The sequence below is a fragment of the Pituophis catenifer genome, unplaced genomic scaffold (genome assembly GCF_029215685.1).
Source record: "Pituophis catenifer annectens isolate HBS135680 unplaced genomic scaffold, rPitCat1.0.hap2 SCAF_1, whole genome shotgun sequence".
Classification (NCBI taxonomy): domain Eukaryota; kingdom Metazoa; phylum Chordata; class Lepidosauria; order Squamata; family Colubridae; genus Pituophis; species Pituophis catenifer.
The window spans coordinates 49,940,827-49,967,606 of NW_027256881.1; the positions used below are offsets into that span (position 1 = coordinate 49,940,827).

Genomic DNA, 26,780 nt, shown 5'->3' on the forward strand with positions numbered 1-26,780 from the left:
CCCCTTCAGACTTCTAGAAACGTGACAGCAGGCAGTAAAGTTACTATTCATTATCTCATTTTAATGTCCTCCATCTATTCAACTGAAGCAAAGGTCAAATCAGGCTATAAGGTGCTCTGTTTCAGGGCCAGGGGTAACTCTGGAGGTGTACCAGAAGCCTGTTAGGTTGCAAAGCAAGCAATGAAACTGTTGTCCTCTGTTGCACATTGTTGGGATTCTGTACCACAGCGTTCTTCAAAGGATTTTTTTCTTGATCCTCAGTCAAGATCAATGCACACATAATCATGTGTGCATACGCATGAATTGGACTTAGAATTGATTTAGTAGTTGGAGTGTATTGTATGCAGTTGGGCTAAAGTGGGCTTTGTTGCAAAGCAACATCCTGCTTTTGATCTGTCTACCTGTACGAAAGTCACAAACTGCCATTTTAATGCAGGATTGGGAGCTACTAAAACTTCATAATTTGAGTTCTTCCTGCACAATAAGTCCCTCTCTAGTTAAAAATGGAGATGCCAGTGTACCATCAGATAAAGAAAATATGTGACCATCAAGATCATTTTCTAGAACTGATAAATGCAGCAGCCTAATTCCCCGCAGAGCTATCATACTAATGTTTAACTAAAACAATACTGTTTTATAATGCCTACCTTTTGTGCTGACAGGGTATTTAAAGGAAAAGGCCTAGATAATTGTACTTGCCATTAAAACACACAGTGTTTAATCTATGGGTTAAAGTCTCTTATCAAAGATACACAGTACATTGCTCAAATAACAACAGAAAAGGATTTTAAAGACCTATGCCCTCTAACTGTAAATAATAACCCTAATTAAAGCTTTATCAATTGTTAAAGCTTGTGATCTATGATAAACTGCAAAATGTTTGTGGGAGAAGAATGTAACATCTAAGTTAAGCAGTACATTATATGCAATTAAAAAAATCATTCTCCATTTGGATAAGATTTTTTAATCTCAAATGAGGTATTGGGAAGACTAGATATTGAATCCAGTATTTTGGAAACACAGAGAAATAGTGTAAAGTTTTCATAATGATGCCTGGATGAATTCATTATTTTTATCACTGTATTGTATTTTAATTTATCAAGGAACAATACATGACAGAGAACAAACACAAAGAATCACATCAGGGGTGGGTTGTACTTAACTTTTCTACCGGTTTGCAACAGGGCCGCGCGCACACTCTCTCTTTGCTCACGCGTGTGCACTTTTGCGCATGCGCAGAAGCTTCCTGATGACGTTGGGGTCGGTTGGCGGAGCCTCCTGCCAGTTTTACTACCAGTTCTTGTGAACTGGTCCGAACCGGGGGCAACCCACCATTGAATCACATACTTGACAGAGATTCTTTATATTATTATTATTCACTAAATCAATATATCCATTTTTTTAAAAAAGTAATATACTTTATTATCTTACAATTCATGATTGCTTAAAAGAACAGTTTTTCTTATCAATCAGTGGATTGCATCTCAATACCCTATGTCAGAATTATTACCAGTGTAATTGTGCTAAAGTAATACATGTTTAAAAAAAATCATATGGTCAGGTGATTTACAATTTATGATTGAGAAGAAAAAAATTATTCCTTTACTCAATAGATTGCCTCGTAACACTGATTTAGAATTTTTATTAATAAATAATTTTTACCACAATAAATGTGCTAGTTAATTTATAGAGTCTATAAATTAGGTTTGCCTAACAGCAACTAAATTCTGATTTTTTAAAAAAAAGAAAAAAGAAATTAAATACATAATAAATACTTCAGAATCACCATTTGAGTAACAAAGAGTACTATTTTTTTTAAAAAAAATACTTTTTGTAAATGTTGCTTTATTTCCACTTCATCTGATTCAACACTGAAGTAAGTCAATACTCAGAATGGTTAAGAATCTCAATTACAAATACTACACTGCTTGTGTTTTTAGATACAGGTGAAAGGGCTGATGTATACTTGGAAGGAAAAGACCAGCTGGGAGGTTGGTTCCAGTCTTCCCTCTTGATTAGCGTAGCAACACGAAAAAAGGCACCATATAGGTAAGTTAATGGATGAGTTTCTGGAACAGCTATGGTAATATACACTGGCTTTTAAAAATAGCAATGGCACTTAGACTTATATACCGCTTTACAGTGCTTTACACCCTCTCTAAGTGGTTTACAGAGTCAGCATATTACCCAACAATTTGGGTCCTCATTTTACCCACCTCAGAAGGATGGAAGGCTGAGTCAGCCTTGAGCCTGGTGAGATTTGAACTGTCAAATTACAGGCAGCCAGCAGGCAGCAAGAAGTAGCCTGCAGTACTGCACTCTAACCACTGCACTACCGTGGCTCTTTGAATGTATGTATGACAGTCTAAAGCAGGGGTCTCCAACAGTGGCAACTTTACGATTTGTGGACTTCCACTCCCAAAATTCCTCAGCCAGCACATGCTGGCTGAGGAATTCTAAGAGTGGAAGTCCACAAGTGGTAAAGTTGCCAAGGTTGGAGACCCCTGGTCTAAAGGAAGCATTGGATTACCCAGAGGTCTTTCTTCTAGGACTCTTATTGTTCATGGATTCACTGTCGGTGAAAAGGGAGAAAAGATGTCTAAATCCATCGGCAATGTGGTTGATCCAGATGTTGTTATCAATGGAGGCAGTGTAAGTAATTATATAGTTCTACTTGCCATCTGGAAATGCAGTTTATAGGTTCCTCAGAGTAATTTGGGTTCAGTTATTTCCTTCCCAGAAATATCTTTTTGCCATTAAATCCTGGCCCGATTCACCCATTATTATTAGCAAAATAGTAATTGAGCAGCTCAATATATTTTCCTTATCATGTAAGGATTGCAAAATTCCATCAAGCCACTAGATGGCAGCATGGTGCTTCACTTTTTGGCATCGACATCTGCTTTTTGCCATCTCATGGTCATGCAGATTTTTGCAATTCAGAAAAAATAGCCACATGAATAGTTTTAGTATGTCTGGAAAGCAGAACATTGGTTTTGGTAGTTTAAAATGTGGATGATCATTTAACGTAGTTTATTAATCTCAGAAGCCTTTGATTTTGCTCTTATTGCCATGCAGGAAAAGTCCAAAGCTCCTGATGAAAAGATAAAGTCCAGCTCCATATATCCTTTGAGTTAGATTATTTTACTGGCAAACTTCCCTATATGTCCTCAAACAGTCATTTGCTCTGAGAGCATTGGCTATAGAAACCAATAGTAATAAAAGTGAGCAGTTTTATTGCTGCTCAGTTTGCTTATGAGTGGTTGCTTTGTGGGGAAGAGATGCTGCCAGATCTGATGGCTTTAACTTTAGCTGGAGTTTTTTTTATTTAGTCGGGTGTGGGTCTGTGTTGTTACACGCTATGCACAAGGGTTTTTTCTCCATTGAGAGTGGAGACAGCAGCCAGGACGGGTAGCAGCAGCCAATCAGCATGAAGGACTGGGTCTATCAATAATATTAAGTCCCGCCCTTGTTACCGGGCAGACCCGCTTTAGACTCAGTCCTTCAGCTTGATCTGGCGTGTGGGTCTTCAGCTCCTATCCCTTTTTGGCCTTTTCGCTCTTTTTGCATGGTTTCTTCTGGTTTTGACTTCGGATTCCTCGACTACGTATTATTCATTGCATCCCTGATCGGTTGGCTGACTCTCGGACTGTTTACAACGTTTCTTGGTGGTATTGTGATATTTAACACTTCTCCCATTCACGGACCGTTTGCTTTGCTCCGTTCGCCCTTGGGGGGGGGGGGCGGCGATAAAACGCTGTTTTGTGCTCAGCGTTTTGCAAAAGACTGCCTTGTTCGGCTTAGTTTGCCTTCTTTGGCTGAACTCGGCTTGGATTGCCCGTTTAAGGTCGCGTCGGCCATTTTCCTCCATTTTGGATTCCTTGCCACCCTTGGCAGCTTTGGGACTAACGAGCGGCCATTTTTCCTGCCCTTAGGAGGTTTGGCTTCGTTGTGAGGGCGGCATCCATTTTGAATACTAATTTGCCATTTACTTCAACGTGTGCTATCGGAGAACTCTCTGCCCTCAGTAGGCTTTGGCTTCAACTCTTGGGCGGCGGACATTTTGTTTGCCCATTTTTATTTTTTTTATTTTTTTTGCATCGTGGATCCAGTCCCTTCTCCGTGGCCTTGAGAACTTGGACCTTTTAGTATATCATCTGACAGACTGCATTGCCCTCTACCTGTTGGATCTGTGCCAGGACTCTTGGGACTGCTATCCCTTTTAACCATTCACCTTGCCCTATTGACTGTTCAGTTTGCCTTTACTGCCCTTCTCCCAGCACAACGGGCATTGTGGAGCTTTGTCACCAGCACAGCAGGCATTGTGGAATTTTGTCACCCAGCACAGCAGGCTTTGTGGAGCTCTCACGCCCCCTGCCTCATTTGAACTGTGACATTTCTAAGGGCAATTGAGTGGAGGCTATCACCCCCATATTGTTGTTACCCTGCGCCCTTTGGACTTGTGGGCTTGTTGAGATCATCTGTGCTTACTTAGGGTGACCTTTGCCAGCATTATGCCCAAAGCGCTTGCAAAATCAAAACACGGCCGCAGGGCCTGTTCCTCTGACAATCATGGCCCAGACCCTCTGCCTGCTGCTCCACCTTTGGCTCGGGAGGCCTCTCAGGAGCCATCCCCAGTCTCACATGCGCCTTGCGCCCGTAATAGGCCTGACAAACATGGCCATATATCCAGAGCTGAGCAAAGGAGGGATAAAGTATTAAACAAATTGTGCGACAAGGCCTGCGCAAAACTTACCTGTGCTGGCAATCAGGCTTCTTCAACGGGCGAGACCTCAAGTCGAGCAACGGTCCCTCGTTCCATCACTCCGGACCAGGTGTCTCTCCAGGACTGCCCTGTAACCATATCTGCTACAGATCTCTGGGGATCTGAGGTCTCTGCCCGGCCTGTTTTCTCTCAACCGGAACCTCTACAAAGTCCTTCTTTGCCTGACCCTCCTGCTTCCTCTGCTCCCGAGCTTCGATCATTGCCACCTCCACCTGCAGTCTCTGAACCTCAGTTTGTGCCCGGACAGCTTCCTAGCCAACTTTCTCCGGAGCAGATCCAACGTATGATTGAGGCTGCGGTGCAGAGGTCCCTGGACACCCGTTCCTGTGCTTCCAGCCGTGCGGAGTCAGTGAGGTCGGTTTCTCCGGGCCCGCCTGAACATCCTGCCTCTCAGAGAGTCCATCGCAGGGCCTCTGGCTCTCCGTCCTGCTCCCACTCTAGTCATTTTTCGACTATGGCGGATGCTGAGCTCAGTGATTCAGGCCTTTCCGACGATGACAACCTTCCGCCGGACCAGCCTGCCTTTACGGGGTTGTTTCCGCAATCATTATTCAAGTCATTGCTATTTAAGGCTGTTTCCACGGCCCGCATGTCTTCTCCAGTTGTTGATCCCGTGCATTCCTCTTCAACTGACACGTTGGACCCCATGTTTGCCGAACCGGCTAGGCCAACTACATCGGTGCCTACTCCGCCCCTCTTCTTAGACACGGTTAAGCGACAGTGGTCCTCTCCAACTTCGGCTGTCCTGCCTTCGGCTAACGATAGACGCAATTTTAATGTGGCTGCGGAATTGGACTCCATCCTCCAAATTCCTTCTGTCGACTCTCCTATTGCCTCCTTGCTGCCTAACGTCAACGTTCCAGGGGAGCCGAACGAAGCCTTACGTCCTGATGAACGGCGATCGGACTTAGTCCTGCAACGAGCCTTTCAAGGTTCCGCCTGGGCCATTCGAGCCGCGACTACTGCCTCATTTTTTAACAGGACTACTCTGCTCTGGTTACGGCAGTTACAGGAGAAGTTATCACCAGAGGAGTCACGGATCAAGCAGGACCTAAACAAAATTGTTGCTGCCCTGCAATTTTCGGCGGACTCTTCCCTAATCGCCTCCCGCTTCGCCTCCAAGGCTCTGGCCTCCTCTGTAGCCGCCCGCCGTTTAGTGTGGTTGCGTCACTGGCAGGCTGATGCCAGACATAAATGGCGTCTGGCTTCCGTTCCCTTTGGGGGTGCCAAATTATTTGGGGAGGCCTTGGACCCGTTTCTTACGGAAACGAGAGATAAAAAGAAAATCTTGGCCCCTATCTTCCGCAGGGGGGAGTCCCGTTTTTCACCTTATGCCCCTCGTTCTCAATTTAGAGGTAACGATATGGGTGGGTCTTCCTCCTTTGGGTCCGCTCGGCCCCCTCCTAACCTTAATAGGTTCCGGAGTGCGCAGGATAGATCGGTTCGGGGTCGGTCCTTTGTCTCTAAACGGCCCTTTCGGGGGGGAGGAGGTCGTCCCTACCGACGCCGTCGTTAGTTGCATCTCTGATCCTCCCATTGGCGGCAGGTTGGCTCTCTTTGCCGCTTCCTGGGAAAAATCAACCTCTGATAAATGGGTCCTGGCCACTTTAAAATCAGGTTTGGCCATCGAATTTCTTTCCCCTCCTCCGAGTGCCTTTGTTTGCTGTCCGATTTCTCGTAACCCGGAGAAACGGGTCCTTATGGATTCTGCGGTTCAGCATCTCCTTTCCATCCGTGCTATCCAAATTGTTCCCCCCGATCAACGGGGTACGGGTTTCTATTCCCGGGTGTTCCTGGTGCCCAAATCCTCGGGGGGGTGGAGACCCATTCTGGACCTTAAGAGGTTGAATCGGTATGTGGTATACCGGAAATTCAAGATGCAATCTTTAAAATCAATTCTTGACGGCGTTAGGAGGGGTGATCTCCTATCCTCTATTGATCTAACGGAGGCCTATTTACATGTTCCTATTTGTCGTTCTCATAGACGTTATTTGAGATTTTGTTACGGGGGGGTCCATTATCAGTACAGGGCCTTGCCCTTTGGACTTTCCTCTGCTCCCCGTACCTTTACAAAAGTGTTAGCGGCCTTGGCGGCCTATCTCAGGGTTCGTTCAGTTAGGTTACTTTGTTACCTGGACGATATTCTTGTTTTGTCCTCTTCTCCCGAACAGGCTGTTCGAGATCTCCAGCTAACTCTGGAGACTTTGGCTTCTCATGGTTTTTCGATTAACCTTGAAAAGAGTCACTTAGTTCCCTGTACCTCCCTGGTCCATTTAGGGGCTCTTATTGACTCCGTCCAGGGGAGGGTATTTCTATCATCAGAAAGACAGGATAGCCTGCGAGACCTGATTGTTAGGATTGAGAGGTGTCGTACTGTGTCCCCTTATGTTCTTTCCCAGCTCCTAGGGAAAATGATTTCCGCCATAGCCATTGTTCCCTGGGCTCAGCTCCACACTCGGGAGCTCCAATGGTTTCTTTTACCCTTGCAGAAAGCGGGAAGAGCCACCTCGGCGAAGCCGATTCCTGTTCCCCCAGCAGTTCGCAGGTCTCTCAAGTGGTGGAGGTCTCCAGCTCTATCAGCCGGCTCCCTATTCTTCGAACCTCAACGGGTGGTGATCACCTCGGACGCCAGTCTCCACGGTTGGGGGGCTCATTGTCAAGGGCGGATAGCTCAAGGAACCTGGACGGGTCGGGACGTTTCCCGTCCGATCAACTGGCTGGAACTGCGGGCCGTCTTCCTGGCCCTCCGGGCATTCAGCCACCTGGTAACCGGGGCACACGTGCTGGTCCTCACGGACAACATCACTGCAAAGGCGCACCTCAACAAACTAGGAGGAACCAGGTCGAAGTCTCTGCTGTCCGTAGCTCTGGCGATAGGTCTCTGGGCGGAACGTCATCTCAGCTCTCTTCGTGCAGAGTACATTTCAGGGATCAACAATACTCAGGCGGACTGGCTGAGCCGTCAACAAGTCGATGCTGCGGAGTGGCGGCTTCATCCCCGCATTTTTCGAGCTCTGGTTCTTCGGTTCGGCTCTCCTGTGATCGACCTCTTCGCCACGCATCTGAATGCCCAACTTCCTCTCTTCATCGCCCGTTACCCAGAACCTCAAGCCGTTGCCGCCGATGCCCTGCGATCCCCTTGGCCTCGGGGCCTATTGTATGCCTTCCCTCCGACCTCTCTGATTCCCAAGGTCATCCGGAAGATATTGGCAGAGCGGGCGGAGGTAATATTGTTGGCCCCTCACTGGCCTCGGAGGCCTTGGTTTGCGGACCTTGTGTCTCTTTCGATCGCCCCGCCTTGGCGTCTCCCATCCGATCAGGACGTCCTCTCTCAGGGCGCCGTATTTCATCCAGACCTACCTTGGCTCAGTTTGACCGCTTGGCGGTTGAGCGGCAATGTCTGAGTGCCGCAAACATTCCTGGCGATGTGATCCAGATTATCCAAGCCTCTCGTCGCCCTTCGACTAACCGGATTTACTCGGCTACCTGGCGGGCTTTCTGCTCTTATTGTGCCAGTGGTGATGTTTCACCCCTTCAAGCATCTATTGTGGACGTGTTGGTGTTCCTTCGGAAGGGTTTCTCGGAGGGCCTTTCTCCTAATACCTTGAGACGCCAGGTGGCGGCTATCTCTTCTGTTCTTCGCTGTGGTTCTCTCTCATCCTTGGCACAGCATCCTCTGATTCGACGATTCCTCCGGGGTGCTGCTAACATATCTCCCCCGGTTTTGCATCGCTATCCAACCTGGGACTTGCCGTTGGTGTTGAACTCTCTTATGGGCCCTCCTTATGAACCGTTGCGGACAACTAGCCTCCGGTTGTTATCCTGCAAGGTCGCTTTCCTAGTGGCCATAACTTCGGCCCGACGTATCTCGGAGATAGCCGCCTTGTCAATTCGCTCGGATCTGTGTGTTTTTCATGCTGACCGTGTGGTGCTTCGTCTGGATCCCACCTTCCTTCCGAAGGTCAACTGAGTGTTTCATCGGTCCCAGGAACTCATACTTCCTAATTTCTGCCCCAGACCATCTCATCCTCGGGAACGTCGTTGGCACACCTTAGACGTTCGGCGGGCACTGCGTATTTACCTGAAGAGAACGGCTGGGGTCCGCCATTCGGAGGCCTTGTTTGTATCCTTCTTACCCGTTTCTCTGGGTCTTCGTGTGTCAGCATCTACAATTGGCCGTTGGATCCGGCAAACCATCGCATCGGCCTACGACTTCCGCTCTCTCCCGCGACCGGCTCATGTAACAGCACACTCCACTCGCAGCGCGTCCACGTCGGCGGCCTGGTCTACTCAAGCTTCGCTGTTAGAAATATGCCGGGCGGCTACGTGGTCTTCGCCTATCCCATTCATTCGGCACTACAAGATCGATACATTTGCTTCCGCTGAGGCTGCGTTTGGTAGACAGGTGTTGCAACAGGTGGTTGCGGGGGAGGATGTTTCTCACCAGTCTGGCCCCGCCCTTCCTTCGGGACAGTGAACTGGGGTATGTCCCATCCTGGCTGCTGTCTCCACTCTCAATGGAGAAGGGGCGTTGGTCCTACCTGATACGCTCCTTCTCGTTGAGTGGAGACAGCAGCCAGACCCTCCCTTTGTTGTTTGCCAGTCTGGTGGTGCTCCCCTCTTGTTTTTTCTTCTGGACCTTGGTTCTTCGTCTCCCACACGCCGAGTCTATCTCTTCAGTCCTTCGCCTAAAGCGGGTCTGCCCGGCAACAAGGGCGGGACTTAATATTATTGATAGACCCAGTCCTTCATGCTGATTGGCTGCTGCTACCCGTCCTGGCTGCTGTCTCCACTCAACGAGAAGGAGCGTATCAGGTAGGACCAACGCCCCTTTTCAATTTCTGTGTAGAGACTGGCTTTCTTTTTCTGTATCTTTCATTCCTATGACACATAAAGTGCTAAGCAAAACTAGTGGAAAACCAGGGCCCAACAACAGTGTGCATTGCCATAGTTTGTTCACCTTTAAGAGCTTTGTGAATGAATTTACTCTGTGCACTTAGATCAATAAAAAACAGATCTCAACAGGCAGGACTGCTTTGAGGACCTTTGTAGCATTTCATTTGCACAAACTGATGGGGAGTCCCTTTGTGCCTGGCTCAAGTAGAAGTGACTATGCTGGTGGGGGGATGATTGTTTTGGTGAATTGGAGTGGCCAACACAGTAAAGTATAGTGGTTGAGGTGTTAGGCCAGCAATAAAGGTTGGTAGGTTCAAGTCCACTCACAACCAGGGAAATTCACTGGGTAATTGTGAATTGGTCACTTTCTTTTAGTTTCACCTACCCTCCGAAGATGTTGTGGGGGGAAATGGGAGGTGTGTACAAATAAATATGGTTTAGTCTTATGTGCCAACCAGCTATAAAGGAAACAAAAGAAGGGCCTTTTTCTCCCCAGTGGGCTTCTGCTACCTTGTCTCTACTTACTACTGTATCTTCTAAGGGCCAAGCTTAGGGCTCTTGATCAATCTTGTTCACAAAGAGTCAGACCTAACTTTAAAATTCAGATTTACTTGTGAGACAGATACTAATGTGTAGGAAATGCTTTATATAAATCTTTCTCAATCTTCAATCCCTAGATACTGGACGTGAGCGCCATATCACTATTAGCCAACCTAATCGGCATTAAAGATTTATAGGTTTTGTTTTTCAATAAAATTACCTAGGAGATATTTATAGGTCATGAAAACTGCACTTCCGGATTCACCCCAGAACTGTTGCTTCTTTTATATTAAGTTAGACCTCAGGAGGAAGCCATCCTTAAATAGTTGTATCAGCAGCTATTTATTGCTTTATTAATTTCTTTTGTGGAGGAGCTCAAGTCAAGCATACAAGGTGTTCCCTCCAATTTTTTCATTTAACAATTCTGTGAAGTAAGTTTGGGTCAAGAGAGGATGACTGTTCCAAAGTTATCCAGTGATCTTCCATGGCTAACAATCTGGGCCTGTCTATCACTTTATCAAAATGGTACATTACTTCTGTGTGCTAGGGTATGAGAATATGTGTGTGCATGTGTATGATATTTTACAGAGCAGCAAGCAGGACAATTGTTTTCTGGCAGTGTCCCTCCTTGACTGATGTCAAGGTTGTTCAAGTAGCAAACATAGTTTGACTTCCCTCCTTTTCACTTTGCAGCAGGCAGCTGGTTTGGTGTAGTGGTTAAGGTGCTGGCCTAGAAACCAGGAGACTGTGAATTCTAGTCTGACCTTAGGCACAAAAGCCGATTGGCCGACCTTGGGCAAATCATTCTCTGTCAGCCTAACTCACTTCACAGAGTTGTTGCTATGGAGAAAATAGGAGGGGAGAATATTATGTACATTTGCTGTTTAGAGTTACTTATAAAATAATAAAGGTGAGATAAAAATCTAATCTAATAATAAAAAACATGAGCAACTTGTTTCTTTTTTAGTGAGGCATCAATCATGCTTTGTAGAGTTACACTATTCAGCATTTAACTTTCACATGAGTTGTTCAACAAATACCTTGTCAGAGATTTATTTTCCCCCGATTCCTGACAGAATCTCTACATTCTTCTGGGGAAATGTCTTTATGGCCAACTTTGCTGCACAGTTATAAAATAATATGTTGAATTTATTTTGGAGAACAAGGGTTCATTGAGCAATTATCAGCACTGAAAGGTGTTTCTTTCACCATCTTGTCAATGTATAGGACCACAGGACTGAGCCACCATACGGGGCTGATACTTTACGCTGGTGGGTGGCTGAGTCCAATGTGTATACAGAAGTGCAAATTGGACCTACTGTGCTCAGTTCTGCTCAAGACGATATTAACAAGGTAAGCAAACAAACACACTGATGCCTTTTTCTAAGTAGGAGCCACTACAAAAATAGTTCAGCTTTCTGGAATACTGTATGTAGTCAGGAAAGAAGGTGTATCAATAGTATCTCAATAGTAATTTTCTCTTCCTTTGCCATTGGAATAATTTTCACTTGTGTATCTTATGATAATAGTAATGCCTTTACCCATCATGGCTGTATTTATTTATTTATCTGTACCTTCAAGCAAACTCTTAGCAAATACGTGGACAACTGCTTGCAATTTTATTGGCAATATTTTCAAAAATGTTGAGCTTTAGATTTGCCATTGCCTTCTTCCTAGGGCAGAGAGAAAGTGTCTGGCCCAAGTCCAGCAGCTAACTTTTGTACCTAAGGCAGGATCTCCTAGTTTCTACTCTACTTTTGAAGTACAAACTGACTCTATCCCTTCATGGTTATTGATCCTAAAATAATTGTCCCATGGATTTGCTTTTGGGAACAGGGATTTTAATGGGCCTTTAAAACTAAATATCACAAGGCAGCCAGGGAAGTTCCGCTTGTCTGTCTGTTCTTTCTACATGTGGTATTCAATGTGTGACATTTTTAAACTGCAAATTTCACTAATTATTGGTATAAAATATCAAACTATATGTCACCTGTACTTAGACCTCAAGTGCAATATACCTGTCCAAGTGTTGTATTCTAATCGAAAGACTTACTCATCATTAATTAATTAATTTATTTATTATCAAATTTATATACCACCCTTCTCCCAAAGGACTCAGGGCGGTGTACAGCCAAAGTGAAAAACATAGATACAAACATTAAAAACAATTTAAAAAGATATATATATGTTTGGCCCCATAATTAAAAGAACAATAACAAACCCATTTAAAAACCTTTTAAAAAGTGTTAAACTAGCCCTGCTTGCTGAAAAAGAAAGGTCTTCAGGGCACGGCGGAAGGCACCAAGGTCTTGAATTCTTCGTATCTCTGGGGGCAGTTGATTCCAGAGGGCAGGTGCCCCCACAGAGAAGGCCCTCCCCCTGGGGGCCACCAGTCTACATTGCTTGGCCGATGGCACCCTGAGGAGGCCCTCTCTGTGGGAGTGCACAGGTCGGTGGGAGGCCATTGGTGGCAGCAGGCTGTCTCGAAGATATCCAGGTCCTATGCCATGGAGTGCTTTAAAGGTGATAACCAACACCTTGAAGCGCACCCGGAAAACCACTGGGAGCCAGTGCAGCTCACGCAGGAGAGGTGTTATGTGGGAGCGCCATGCAGCTCCTGTAACTACCTGCGCGGCCGCATTCTGGACCAGCTGGAGTCTCTGGGTGCTCTTCAAGGGGAGCCCCATGTAGAGAGCATTGCCATAGTTCAGGCGAGAGGTGACGAGGGCATGAGTGACTGTGCACAAGGAATCCCGATCTAGGAAGGGCCGCAACGGGCGGATCAGGAGAACCTGATAAAAGGTCCCCCTGGCTACAGCTGTCAGATGTTCCTCCAAGGACAGCTGTGTATCCAGGAGGACGCCCAAATTGCGAGCCCTCTCCGTGGGGGCCAAGGACTCGCCCCCAATAGTCAGTGATGGAGTCAATTGACTATATCGGGATGCCGGAAACCACAGCCACTCAGTCTTGGATGGGTTGAGCCTGAGCCTGTTCCTCCCCATCCAGATCCGCATGGCCTTCAGGCACCGGGACATCACTTCAAGGGCATCATTGGGGTGGCCCGGGGTGGAGATGTACAGCTGGGTGTCGTCAGCGTACTGGTGGTACTTCACCCCGAAGCCACGGATGATCTCACCCAGCGGCTTCACATAGATGTTGAACAAAAGGGGCGAGAGAACCGACCCCTGAGGCACCCCACATATGAGGCATCTCAAGGTCGACTTCTGCCCCCCTGCCAACACAAACTGTGACCGGTCCGAGAGAAAGGAGGAGAACCACCGTAACATGGTGCCCCCCATCCCCAACTCTTCCAACCGGCACAGCATGATACCAGGGAGGACCCCTTACAGGGCCGTGCTGAGGATTTTGCACAGTTTCTGCAAGATAAAATCACTCAGATTCGGACTGGGTTGGACTCCGACTGGACAGAGTCCGTTGAGGTGACAGGGCCTAGTCTCGGTGGAGACATCTGGGTTGAGTTTGAGCCTGTTTCATTGGATGACGTGGACAGGATTATAGGTAGGTTGGGGTCTTCCACATGTTTACTGGACCCTTGTCCCTCCTGGCTTGTTTCGGCAGCCAGGGAGGTGACTGGAGACTGGATCCAGGCTATTGTCAACGCTTCACTAAAGGAAGGGGTCTTTCCCGCTGCGCTTAAAGAGGCGGTGGTTCGACCCCTCCTTAAGAAGCCTAACCTGGATCCTGACGTACTTAACAACTACCGTCCAGTCTCCAACCTTCGCTTTTTAGCGAAGGTTGTTGAGTCCGTGGTGGCACAGCAATTCCCTCAATTCCTGGAGGAAACTGACTACCTGGATCCTTACCAATCTGGTTTCAGGCGTGGCCACAGCACGGAAACGGCATTGGTCGCCCTAGTAAACGATCTCTGGCGGGCCAGGGATGGGGGTTGCTCCTCCATCCTGGTCCTTCTTGACCTCTCAGCGGCATTCGATACCATCGACCATGGTATCCTGCTGCAGCGGCTCAGGGGGATGGGGTTAGGAGGCACTGTTTTACAGTGGTTCTCCTCCTATCTCTCGGGCCGTCTGCAGTCTGTTTGGGCGGGGGGTCAGGGATCCTCCCAGAGGCCTCTCACTTGTGGGGTGCCTCAGGGATCGGTTCTCTCCCCTCTGCTCTTTAATATCTATATGAAACCGCTGGGTGAGATCATCCGTGGTTTTGGGGTGAGGTATCATCAATATGCTGATGATACCCAGCTTTACATCTCCACCCCTGACCACCCTAGGGATGCCCTTTCCGTGATGTCCCACTGCCTGGAAGCGGTGCGGGTTTGGATGGGGAGGAACAGGCTTAGACTCAACCCTTCCAAGACTGAGTGGCTGTGGATGCCGGCATCCCGGGATCTGGAGGTTCCATCCTTAATGATCGGAGGTGAAATCCTTGCTCCCTCCGACAGGGTCCGCAACTTGGGTGTCCTCCTGGATTCTCGGCTGTCTTTAGATGACCATCTGACGGCCGTAACCAGGGGGGCCTTCGCACAGGTCCGTCTTGTGCGCCAGTTGCGTCCGTTCCTAGACCGGGATGCCCTCGCCACGGTCACTCACGCCCTTGTTACCTCTAGGTTGGACTACTGTAACACCCTCTACATGGGGCTGCCCTTGGGATGTGTCCGGAGGCTTCAGCTAGTCCAAAATGCAGCCGCGCGGGTAGTTACGGGGGCGTCTAGATACTCCCGTGTAACACCTCTCCTGCATGAGCTGCACTGGCTACCGGTGGCACTCCGGATACGTTTCAAGGTGCTGGTGCTCACCTATAAAGCCCTTCATGGCTTAGGCCCGGGGTACTTGCAGGACCATCTCCAGCCGTTCTCCCATCGTCCTGTGCGCTCTCACAGAGTCGGCCTCCTCAGGGTGCCGTCGGCCAAACAATGTCGGCTGACGACCCCCAGGGGGAGGGCGTTCTCTGTGGGAGCCCCGACCCTCTGGAATGGATTGCCCACTGAGCTCAGGACAGCCCCCGACCTTCTTTCCTTCCGTCGCGAGCTGAAGACGTGGCTCTTCCGCCAATTAAACTGATCCGTTTGGGGGTACACTGGTATAATTTTAAATCGTTTTTAATTGGGTTACTGATTTTAATTTGATATTGTATTGTGATTTGTATTGAAGTTGTCATTTTGTAAGCCGCCTTGAGTCCCTAGGGAGAAAGGCGGCATATAAATCGCAATAAATAAATAAATAAATAATTGATGGTATCAAAAGCCGCTGAGAGGTCTGACAGGACCAGAACATAGGAACAACCCGTCCCGAGCCTTCCAGAGATCATCTACCAATGCGACCAATGCCGTTTCCGTTCTGTACCTGGGCCTGAAGCCCGACTGGAATGGATCTAGATAAGACGTTTCCTCCAGGTATTGCGGAAACTGTCATGCAACCACACTCTCAACAACCTTCGCCACAAAGCGAAGGTTGGAGACGGGACGGTAGTTGGCTAATACTGCCAGGTCCAGGGAAGGCTTCTTGAGGAGAGGCCTCACCACTGCCTCTTTCAAGGCCGTGGGGAGGTAACCCTCACTCAATGAAGTGTTGATAGTTCCCTGGAGCCAGCCTCGTGTAACCTCCCGGGAAGCCAGTACTAACCAGGAGGGACACAGGTCCAGCAAACATGTGGCCGCAGTAAGTTTCCCCAAAGTCCTGTCCACGTCATCAAGGGTCACAGAGTCAAACTCTTAATTAATGGGAATTAAGACAGCTTTACTCATTAGGAATCTCTCCTTTCTATATCACGGAAAACCAAACCTTTGGAGAAGAGGCTGGTGAAAGAACTGGAAGAAATATAGTGGCTATTGAGAATCATCCCATACAGTTTTAGGATTAGCAACTCTCTTGGATGATTTCCAGAAAAGTTCTAAATACTGCCATGCCATCTCACCCTAAATCTCAAAACAAATCTTAAGGTAGAAGAGTCTGTCTGAAAGATCTCCAGGGTTCTTTTTGCTTCCCAAAATAAATAGCATATTTGAAATACATGGTTATATTTATGGTAAACATTTTTTTTCAAATAATTACTTGAATTTCATGAACTATTTTGGAATTTGTTGATAGCTTCGAAATACACTCCGTTTTTTGTTGGGGAATCTCACTGGCTTCAGCCCAGAGACAGACTCTATCCCCACATCAGAGATGTATCTGATAGACCAGTACATACTTCATCTACTGCATGGCTTTGCTAACAAGGTAAGCACTAGGGAATGGCTGGAACTATGGACACTTAGCACACAGTGATTGTCTGTGAAATGGATAGATACATTTTTGGAGAAAAAAACTCTTTTAACTGTTGCATTATTGTACTAGAACAGAACTGCTAGAGATATCAACTTGCGACTTAAGAGAATCCCTTACAACAGACCACTACCACCTACTACTTTTCTGCTAGCATTTGTGCATGTAGAGTTTCTCCATCCATTTCTCCATCTTTAGTAAACATTCTACCCGGTAGAAAACCTTAACATTGTGTTTACCAAATACATTAGCAAAATGTGAATAGAGAAGAAAATTACAGCTTGAAAGTAGAAAGCATGTTTTCAGAGACCAGCATTTAACTACCAGCTTCCAATCTTCTACTGTGGATGTTTGCTGGATTAGATCCTCCATAGCCAAGACTGTTTGGATACTTTGGCCATGCTACAGTTAGACATCATCTTTCTTCCTTTGCTGAAATCAACAAAGCCAAAGATGAAATCATCTAAACCACTATTATATCTTGGAAGGAGTAGGGGGGTGGATTGTCAAAACCTAATTTTATGATAAGGAGGGAGACAGTTATAGGACTGGAGAAATCTTGGACAGGGTAGTATGGAGGAGAAGGCAAGGACAATACATGGATGGTCTGGTATTGCTTTAAGTAGTATGAATGTGCAAAAATGATTAGCTAAATGTCTATGGAAATTCTCAACCATCCATTCTGAAGAAGCTTCTTGGATGAGAGGCGAAACAGCTTCAAGGATAAAGAAAGTCCAGTTGCCTCTTGAAAAAGCACCTTTGGGATTAACTAGCTAAATAATCTAAATAATTTAGATTCTGATTAAAGGTACTATTTATACTCTCTAACTTCTAATTTCTGGTGCTTCCTGTCTCCTTTCCATTTTTATTTTTATTTGGAATAACAGTTATTTGCATTTTAAATTAGTTTTTGGGTATTTTTGTACTTTATTCCTTAGGTTACACAGGCATATAAGGAACATGACTACGGAAAAGCCATCCGATTACTTCAAGCCTTTTGTAGTAAAGATCTCTCCAGTTTTTATTTTAGTATAATTAAGGACAGGTATGTGAACTTTTTTATCCCCTTATCAGATAAGGAAGCCTCAAAAAATGAGAAATGCATGCTCTGTGCTGTTTGTCCCCAAAATAAATGCTTCCTGAATAGACACAGTGAGATGGATTATTTTGTAAACATAAACATAAACGGCTAGTTTCTTCAGCTCACATGCATTTTGATACACATAATTTATTCCAACAATATTTAATGTTTAGAAATAGTTTCTCCAATTATTTTGCTTCCTAAAATCCAGACTTTATTGTGAAGAGGAAAAAGATGCTAAACGCCGTTCATGTCAAACAGCCTTGGCAGCAGTTTTGGATACAGTGGTTCGTTCTTTTGCACCAATTCTTCCACATCTGGCTGAAGAGGTATTCCAGTATAGTCCATACAGAAAAGGTATGAGAGTTATAAAACGGTGAAGAAAACAGACATTCTGCTGAGGTTCTGATATATTCTTCACATAAACCTCTTAATGTGTTGAGTTCAATACTCATTTAATTTACATTTCTGTTGTAAAGAATAGATCAATATTAATTTTATTTAATCGTTAAAATTCTTATCTGCAGGATGAAATTTGCATGTATACATTTTTAAATTAAGCTAAGTCACACTAGTACCTTAATAAAGTAATTGTCTATGCAAGTTTGCAGATTTATGGAATCAAAGTCAAATTACTGAATTCAAACCCTTGCTTGGTGCAAAATTTAAAATTAAAAGCACCCTAAATAAACCATTCTATAAAGTAACTTTAGCGCTTACTCTAGGGCATGGGTGTCAAAACTCGTGGCGTCACGTCACATGACGTTTTGCAATGTTTTTCCCATTCGCAGAGCTTGGGTTGGCATGGCCTGCACATGATGCATCCAGCCCACAGGCTGCCAGTTTGACACTCCTGCTCTAGGAGAAACTGCTGATCTGGCTTGCATTACTAAAAATTATTGGGAGGCAGGTACATATAAATTCAAGTGTGGCCACTTAAGGTGGATGGGGAACTTTAATTCATAGAAATTGTTTCCTTGATCGGAGACAAATATTGGTGTGTAATCTAATGAATTCGCCTCAATGAGCAACCGTATCTCCATCAGCTGAAGTTTCTGGATTGGGTTCAGACAAGCCCACATAAAATTTTAACCCTTATTCTTAGCTTTATATAGTACAATGTTGTTTATCTGCGACTATTACAGAACTGTCCAATGCATTTGTTTTCTCCACCCTTTTCTTTTGCAAGAGTCAGATAGTGTGTTTCGTTCCGGATGGATGACCACAAGTGCTGTATGGAAGAAACCAGGCCTTGAAGAAGCAGTGGATGGAGCATGTGCTATGAGAGATGGTTTCCTTGGCTTTATTGCAGGCAAAAATGCTGCGGAATATCAGGTGATACTAGTGATTGAGCCTGGGCTGTTCTTTGAATTAATGGAGGTAAGCAGAAAAGTCATAACCTAATATTGCATCTTAACTAGTACTTTAATTTTCAAATGTTTAAGAAAAGCCATTTATAAAGCCTTAATTCAGAAACACTTACGAATATAAAGTGATATTTACTCAGTTAATTACAGGTAATCCTCGATTTATTATCACAATTGGGGCCAGAACTTCTCTCACTAACTGATGTAGTCATTAAGTGAGCCATGGCCAATTTTATGATTGTTTTGCTGTGGCTGTCTTCCCCCATTGACTTTGCTTGTTGCTTTGCTGGGAAGGTCATAAATGGTAATCATGTGATTCCCCAATGCTTCAACCTTCATAAATACATACTGGTTGCCAAGTGCCCAAATTTTGATCATATTACCATTGAGACATTGCAGTGGTCGTAAGTGCAGGGATTGGTTCTAAGTCACTTTCAGCACCATTGCAACTTTGAATGGTCATTAAAGAATGGTCGTAAGTTGAGAACTACCTGTAATGGTCCAACTCAGAGATAGAAACGTTCATTTATTATTATGATAACTACTTTAAATTTAGATAAGCAAGATAAAGAATTCAAAGACAAGATATAAAATACGTTTAATTGCCCAATTTCAACCCTATGATTTTATGATATTGAGCACAAAAGTTTTTTGTTTTCTTGCCCGTTTCAAAATAGAGACCTCCTTTGACTTCCATTTTGTTTTTGTTGGCTTTTCTACTTTTAAGGGACAAGATATGCAGTTCAGTTATATTCAACCTTGGACTCTGAACTGTTTGTAACCAGGATTTTCTCCATTACTTTATTTTTATTTGGTGCTTTCAGTTTCTTGAAATAGACGCAAAGTATTTGAGGATTCAGATAATCTCATGTTTGTAAAAAGACTGAGTATTAGGGCTGTAGAGCCCTACTATATATCTACAATTACAGACTAACATGATGTAGATATATAACATACTTCCCTAGTGTGGTCATGTCTTGGGAACGCTTGAATTGTAAATAATGGTACACCAGCACCATAAATGAAAATTATAATAAAGTCTTCTGCATACATCCAATATCACAGCATTAAGCCTGAATTTAATGTTCAGTATTAAGTCTGAACAAGCCATTGTAGACTTAAGTTTGCAGGCCTTGCTACCAAATCTCATCATGGCTCAAGTATGGCAAAACAGGCCTAGTTTATTGTCTTAATTAGAGTTGTCACCAATTTGTTTGCATTTGTACCCTTTTCAAAAACAAGTCCGTGGTGAGTTAAGTGATGCCGTGTCTTCCCTCTCGCAGTGCCTGGAGGCTGTTAGGGGTTGGATGGGGAGCAACGGGTTGAAACTAAACCCTGGCAAGACTGAGTGGCTCTGGGTTTGGGATTTGTTGGCTCAGGGAGAATTGCCATCTTTTGTCTTGGATGGGGTGGCACTACCCCAAATAGACCCTGTGCGTAATCTTGGAGTTCTCCTGGACTCACGGCTCCTGCTTGAAGAGAGGTGGCAGTCGTGGCCAGGAGGGCATTTGCGCAACTGCGGGTTGTGCACCAGTCACGCCTTTTCTTGGACCAACAATCCCTAATCACAGTCACTCATGCCCTAGACCAGTGGTCCCCAACCCCCGGTCCGCGGACCGGTGCCGGGCCATGGAGTACCTGGCACCGGGCCGCACAGCGGCCGGGGGACATGAACGCTGCAGCGCAAAGGCTCCTGGGCCGTGCGCAAAAGCTCCTGGGCCGTGCGCAAAGGCTCCAGGGAAGAGAGCCCCGCGCAGGTACGCACGTGTGGCCCAAAGCCCCCACCCCTGCGCGCGCTCAGCGGGCCACGGTAAAATTATCAAAGGCTGATTGGTCCGCGGCGATAAAAAGGTTGGGGACCACTGCCCTAGACACTTCCTATCTTGACTATTGCAACACACTCTACATGGGGCTGTCCTTGAAGAGCATCCGGAAGCTCCAGTTGCTGCAAAATGCAGTGACCCGCATGGTTTTGTGCAGACCCCGATGTGTACATGTATCATCTCTCCTGCAGGAGCTGCATTGGCTGCCGATTTGCTTCTGGGTGCAATTCAAGGTGCTGGTTGTCACCTTTAAAGCCCTTCATGGCTTGGGACCAGGTTATCTGGTATTTTGCCAGTCACATCTACCCGACCCATCAGAGCGGGGAGGCAGGGGATACTACAGGTCCCATCCCCAAGGGAGATACACCTGGTGAGACCCAGAAGAATGGCCTTCTCCTTGGTGGCTTCCTCTCTGAAACATCATTCGCCCAGAAATTAGAACGGCCCCCACTCTAGTTCTCTTCCAGAAGGCGCTGGAAACCTGGTTCTGCCTGGGGAACCCAGAGCAGGATGGAGCCCATTAAATGGCTCGTGTGATCTGCTGTGCTGGAGCGGGGGATGGGGGTAATTTTATTATATTAATTTGATCCTTTTTATTAGTTTTATTGTTTTAAATGTATTCAGTAAGCCGCCTGGAGTCGCCATGGGCGAATAGGCAGCTATATAAATTCAACAAATAAATAGCATGATAATTTGTCATTAGGTGCTGCAACCTGAGGAGTGCTCTAGTACATCTCAGTTAAATGAAATAATGATGGCATCACAGACAACACTGCTGACTGAAATACCTAGAGATGTGAATACTGACGATATGATTAAAGGCACATTTCTGATAAACTTAGAAGGTAAAGTAGATTTTTGTTACACATCCACAACATGTTGAGTGTGTTTGGGGCATGTGATGATAGGACTAGAGGACTTCCCTTGATCTAGAGATAAATCAACAAAGAATGGGCTTTCATGTGGGATTAATTTGAACCTTTTCTGAAATAGGTGGCGATATCCGAGAGGAGTCTGCCTATAAAGTCATTGTTCTACCAGCTGCCAAATCAAAATGCCCCCGTTGTCGAAAATACACTGCTGATTCAGCAGACACTCCATGTGCACGTTGTATGCAGATACTTGGTGAGAAATGATACCTATTCCCATAGCAGTCAAATAGCTGTGCTGGCTAAAGCAAGATTCACATTTTGAGAAAACGTGGAATATAGAAGTATCTACACAGAAACCAACATATTGTTTATCTGAGAGCTGGAAAGCTAAATTCAAAATTCACGTGTATATATTTAAGCTTGTACACTTAATAAACTGCTTACTAAAATGCCTGATAGTCCTTTTCTTTGTAAGTCTGAAAAGCAGCACAAGAGGAATTCAAATCCATGAACAAGTTGGCTTTTTTAGTAGCTGACAGTTAACTTTAGACTTTAGCACTTAGGTGGTGCAGCTTTATTGCCATTCATGGGTCTGTATGAACTTTTTTTCTGTAGTTACTTCCAGCACAATCAACCCCACTCCCCCCACGCAGATCACATATCATCAGTAAGAAAAAAATATGTGGAACCTTCATCCTGGTCCAGATTTCTCAATCATAATTAAGAAATTACTTGCTAAATAACTGTTTGCCTTTAACTATGTAGCAATAAATATGAGTGGATGGCTCTTCCTTTAGTTTTGAAAGTTGTAACAGCCTTATAATAAGAAAGTGATCATCTGATCCAGGTATCAACAAATTTCTACAGAATGGGTGGGAGTTCAGTATCCAATTAATTTTTCACTGGAATTGTTAACAATTTAAGAATGAAATACTGTTTTACAAAGTCTGCGCTTACTCTCTACAACAGACAGGTGGAAAGATCTTCATGAACTTGGTTCTATCACCCAGTCCCCTTGAATTTCAGACTACTCTGTTACAATAACTGAAGGACTACTACAGCCTCTCTTCTCCAGTCAACAGCTACCCAATTCCTTCAACTGTTCTATGCTAATTTCAGCTCTCCCTCCAGGGGTTTTCGAACTTGGCAACTTTAGATACGTGGACTTCATCTCCCAGAGTTCCCCATCCATCCTGCTGGTTAGGGATTTCTGGAAGTTGAAGGCAACACATCTTAAAAGTCAGTCCAATTTCTCAATTGTTAACAGTGTCATATATTGGAATAGTTGTGGGCCAAATGTAACATTCAACATAGGAAAGACAGTGCAGTACACCAAATTACAGTAAGCTGTATAGCAAGGAAAGTTGTTACAAATGAGACCAATGCTTTCACAAAAGTGATAAACTAAAATTAGATTCCTGATTTTATTTGATAATTAAAACACGAAGAGGCAACATCTTTTTTCGTTTCCACAATGATAATTTTTCCCACCAGACAGCTTGCTCTTCATCAGTTGATACTGTTTTTATTGTACTGTAGAAAGCCATCCTTTAATGCTGTAGGTTTATGGCCAATTGCCTCTTGATTAAATGTAATTAGGCTATCATTTTGAAGAAGTATTACCTAACCAGTATACATAATATGTAAAAGCTCTGATTTCTTGGCTTCTGATTGAATTCATCTCGTTTTAACATTTAAAAAGCAGCCTATTTTCTAGCACATAGGAAATTCTTAATATGTTAATTTGAACAGCACTAAATTGTTCTTAAAGCAAACTATTACACAAATGCTCGGTATTAGAAATAAATATTTAGAGTTATACACAAATATACACACCGCTGGTATTACCCACCAAAGGTAGATCTTAACATATATTTATCATCTCCTAAAGTCTTGAGTGTTAGATTACCAAAGGTGCTTGAGACTGTTTCATCAAGATGATTCTGGTTCTTATATACAATCTTCATTTTTATTAGAGACCTGTTTAGCCACGGTGCTTCACTTTCAGTCTTGTTGTCATGACATTCCTTCCGCAGCTTCAATTAGATGCAAGGCAACACTATACTGCCCATGGTTTTCTGGTAGATGTTCTATCACTTTATTTACTAATTTAGCTGTTGTAGTAATTGGCACTTCTACATTTTTAAGATCTTGTGGATCCTGCAGAGAGAATTGAGACAATCTTTAGATTTCTGTACTAGAAATAGACATGCCAGATGATTTCTTAAACCCAACTGATAGACCTAAGAGAATCTCTATTCATGATTAGGAACATCCCTGTAAACTAGGTTTATGACTAAGCCCTAATTCAGTGAGGAATATAGCAGATAACTACTGTTGAAGCTTTAGGATCATTTCCAAGAATTTTCAGCCCTGCCATAGCTGTTCTTAGAAGATAAAAGAAGATGAATGACTGCAGTCCTCTTGCTTTATTTGGAAGTTTGACAGCTAAGACAGCAAAACTGTAGTTACAGAAAGCAACCTCACCAGTTTACTTCTGGGGTTAATTCTGAGATGGAAAAACAGTCTTAAAAAGACTGTTTAACCTACCCTTAAATTAACCATACATACATCATCAATTCTCATCTGTTTTTGTGCAGTGCACTGAAGTGAAATAAAGCTCCACCTCCAACTGCTACAGGTATCATTTGGACCAATATGAAGCGGGTATGTGCATTGTTCAATACATTTGTACAATAACATGGATTAAATGAAGCCATCTCCACTCTGCACCATCCTTGTTCCAAAAAATATGCCAAATGCTGAATGTACTACTTGTACTGTATAAATAACTCATTAAATTCTCAAATAAATTACATACACTCTCTTATGCTTCCATAGCAAAGTTCAGATTCCACTCCATATACTGTTAATATTTAAGCAGAGCATGCGATTAGGGAAATATTGGTGTAATTATCATGTTGGTTCCTATATCGTACATCTAACTTAGCATGCTCAAATGAGCTGACCCTGCTTTCCTGCTGCTGAGCAACATATTACTCTAGTTCATTTTCATGTATGAAACCTTTTCCATCAATTTTATTTTTTTGTACAGCATTAACAAACAAAAGTACTTATCAATTTCTTAAATTAAGGTTTTCTGAATACACTGTTCCTTATTTTATACTGTTCCTTAAAAGGTAGTGGATCTTACCATAGCTTTAAGCCAAGTGCAAAGTGTTGGAGGTAGTCTGGCCAAGAGCTCCATGCCTTCTTTTGTTTGAATGTGCAGTAAGGCATAGGCCAGCCTCTGTCCAGCCAGCACCAACAACTGTGATGCAAGCACTTCTTTGTCCTCTACCTGAAGAATAGCCTGGAAATACAAGATATTAACTATGTCAGCTGTTACTCTTGCAACACACAATACTTGTTTTCAAAACAACTTTTGAAAAGAAGCCACTGATGAATGGAGGTACATGCAGGTCAATCCAAGAAGGCACCTCCCCGTCAAGCTACTTTTAGTTTTAAAAGGTACCCTTGTCAAGTATTACAAGACTAGTTTGTTCACGAAAAATACTGTAATGGTCAAATGTAAAAATTCTTAAAGCCAACATCAAAGGTAGCCATGTTTAAAAAATAAAACTTAACTCCTTTAATCCTTCCAAGACTTACTCATTACAAGGCTTCACTATATTGCGTAATACTGTGTTGGCATATCAGAAATGGGGTGCATAGGGAAAAAAGGGTGATGGTCACGTGTGATTGCTTGTGCGTGTTTGTGAATATGTGCTTAAGTATGTTCTAAAAATTCTTATGTGTATATGGCATGAAAGAAGTACCACCACACAAACATAAAAAGCTTTCTTGATCCACATACATTTACATGCATGCATGTAGTGACAGGATAAATTCCTCACTCCTATTAGCTGCTTACCTGCACCTGAACTCACTGGATCATGGGTGTTAAAAGTCAGAATTATACATAACAATGTTGTCTGGACATTTTCCAGGATAGTACTGCTATAATAATACAGCTTTTCACACAACTGTATGAGTTTCTAATAATATAGGTTCCATATGATCTTCAGAGGGAAATAGGTGTAGGCTAACCATTACAGTTGCTCCTGCTCCCCAACCCACACCCACATAAAAGATGCTGCAGTGGAGGAAAAACAGTAATATAGAGCAATGGATCCTGATTCACCTGAACTTCATCTAAATTTGGAGGAATGGGGTGACAACTGTGGCAGCCAATTTGGGAAATGTTCTCCATCTTAAATAAGACACAGTATTTTAACGTCATATAGTTGGTTGTTCTCTACTGTCTCTAGTACGCTCTTCATAATCACTTAGAATAAAATTTTAATCTGGTAGAGTGCACAGAAACAGAGTCAGTTTATCCTTTCTCGATATATAATTCTGCAAACTTTTTTAATCAAAGGTATTCAAAATGCATCTTTGCATTTGCAGAAAAAAAACCAAGCCAGGATTTGAGAGCAATGTAAAGGAGTTTCACTAATAACCATGACAAAATTGTACCACCTGTATATCTGCTGCTGCCCTCAAGAGGCAGAAAAATTCATGTCTGCTGTATGTACATCTTCTGTGTGTAAAATGTGTACCTCTTCTCCGAGATGATCCAGGCCATAACTATAGAGCTCACACACATAGTACCGTCTGATTATATCCTCAGCAATTTGAAGATGATGTGCCAGATCCAAAGCCAAGGCAGGCCAATCCCTGTCCTTCAGTGACACTGCAACTTCTTCTTCCAATCTGTCTGTCATCTGAGATGGAGCTTGGGCCTGGGCCAGTGCACTCACCAATTTGGTTAAGAACTTGCAAGCAAAAGAAAATCTCTACGTCAGCAGCAATTTGTTAAAAAAACACCTATGCTTGTTCATTTCCTCCCCAGGTTTAACTTACTTGATGGCGTAAGCTAAGGAGAGTGGGATCCACTTCTCCACTAGGCAGCAACTGAATTGAAGTCAAGTCTTTGAAAAAAGCATTTTTACCCTGCAAGAATGGAACACAGAGGAATTTTGGAACCAAGATAGAAAACAGTTACACTTGCTTAATATAAGTAATATACAGTATGCAAAATATGGGAGTAAACGGGCCGCTTCCCAGGTCAACTCAGCATTATTTTCTGCTTGGAATTTGTAAAGTTGATTCCTATGTAGGTGGATAAAACACAAAATCTTACTCGGTAGGAGAACTGACCCAAAAACTTCCA

At 44.1% G+C, this 26,780-nt stretch overlaps 2 protein-coding genes across 2 annotated transcripts in view; one reads left to right on the forward strand and one right to left on the reverse strand.

The window, feature by feature from the left end:
- The window catches only part of IARS2 (isoleucyl-tRNA synthetase 2, mitochondrial), a 44,704-nt gene extending 22,647 nt beyond the window's left edge, over window positions 1-22,057 (forward strand). Inside the window, exons 15-23 of the mRNA XM_070932398.1 lie at window positions 1,941-2,049; window positions 2,550-2,652; window positions 11,450-11,575; window positions 16,285-16,416; window positions 17,400-17,506; window positions 17,754-17,899; window positions 18,732-18,922; window positions 21,436-21,577; window positions 21,726-22,057. Of these exons, the coding sequence (XP_070788499.1) occupies window positions 1,941-2,049; window positions 2,550-2,652; window positions 11,450-11,575; window positions 16,285-16,416; window positions 17,400-17,506; window positions 17,754-17,899; window positions 18,732-18,922; window positions 21,436-21,577; window positions 21,726-21,868 (1,199 nt within the window). The 3' untranslated portion in view covers window positions 21,869-22,057. The remainder of the gene's footprint in view (window positions 1-1,940; window positions 2,050-2,549; window positions 2,653-11,449; window positions 11,576-16,284; window positions 16,417-17,399; window positions 17,507-17,753; window positions 17,900-18,731; window positions 18,923-21,435; window positions 21,578-21,725) is intronic.
- A 957-nt stretch (window positions 22,058-23,014) lies between these two features.
- Window positions 23,015-26,780, reverse strand: part of RAB3GAP2 (RAB3 GTPase activating non-catalytic protein subunit 2) — a 55,845-nt gene continuing 52,079 nt past the window's right edge. The window contains exons 32-35 of the mRNA XM_070932399.1: window positions 26,471-26,560; window positions 26,167-26,382; window positions 24,759-24,917; window positions 23,015-23,764 (exon numbers count right to left, since the gene is read on the reverse strand). Of these exons, the coding sequence (XP_070788500.1) occupies window positions 23,621-23,764; window positions 24,759-24,917; window positions 26,167-26,382; window positions 26,471-26,560 (609 nt within the window). The 3' untranslated portion in view covers window positions 23,015-23,620. The remainder of the gene's footprint in view (window positions 23,765-24,758; window positions 24,918-26,166; window positions 26,383-26,470; window positions 26,561-26,780) is intronic.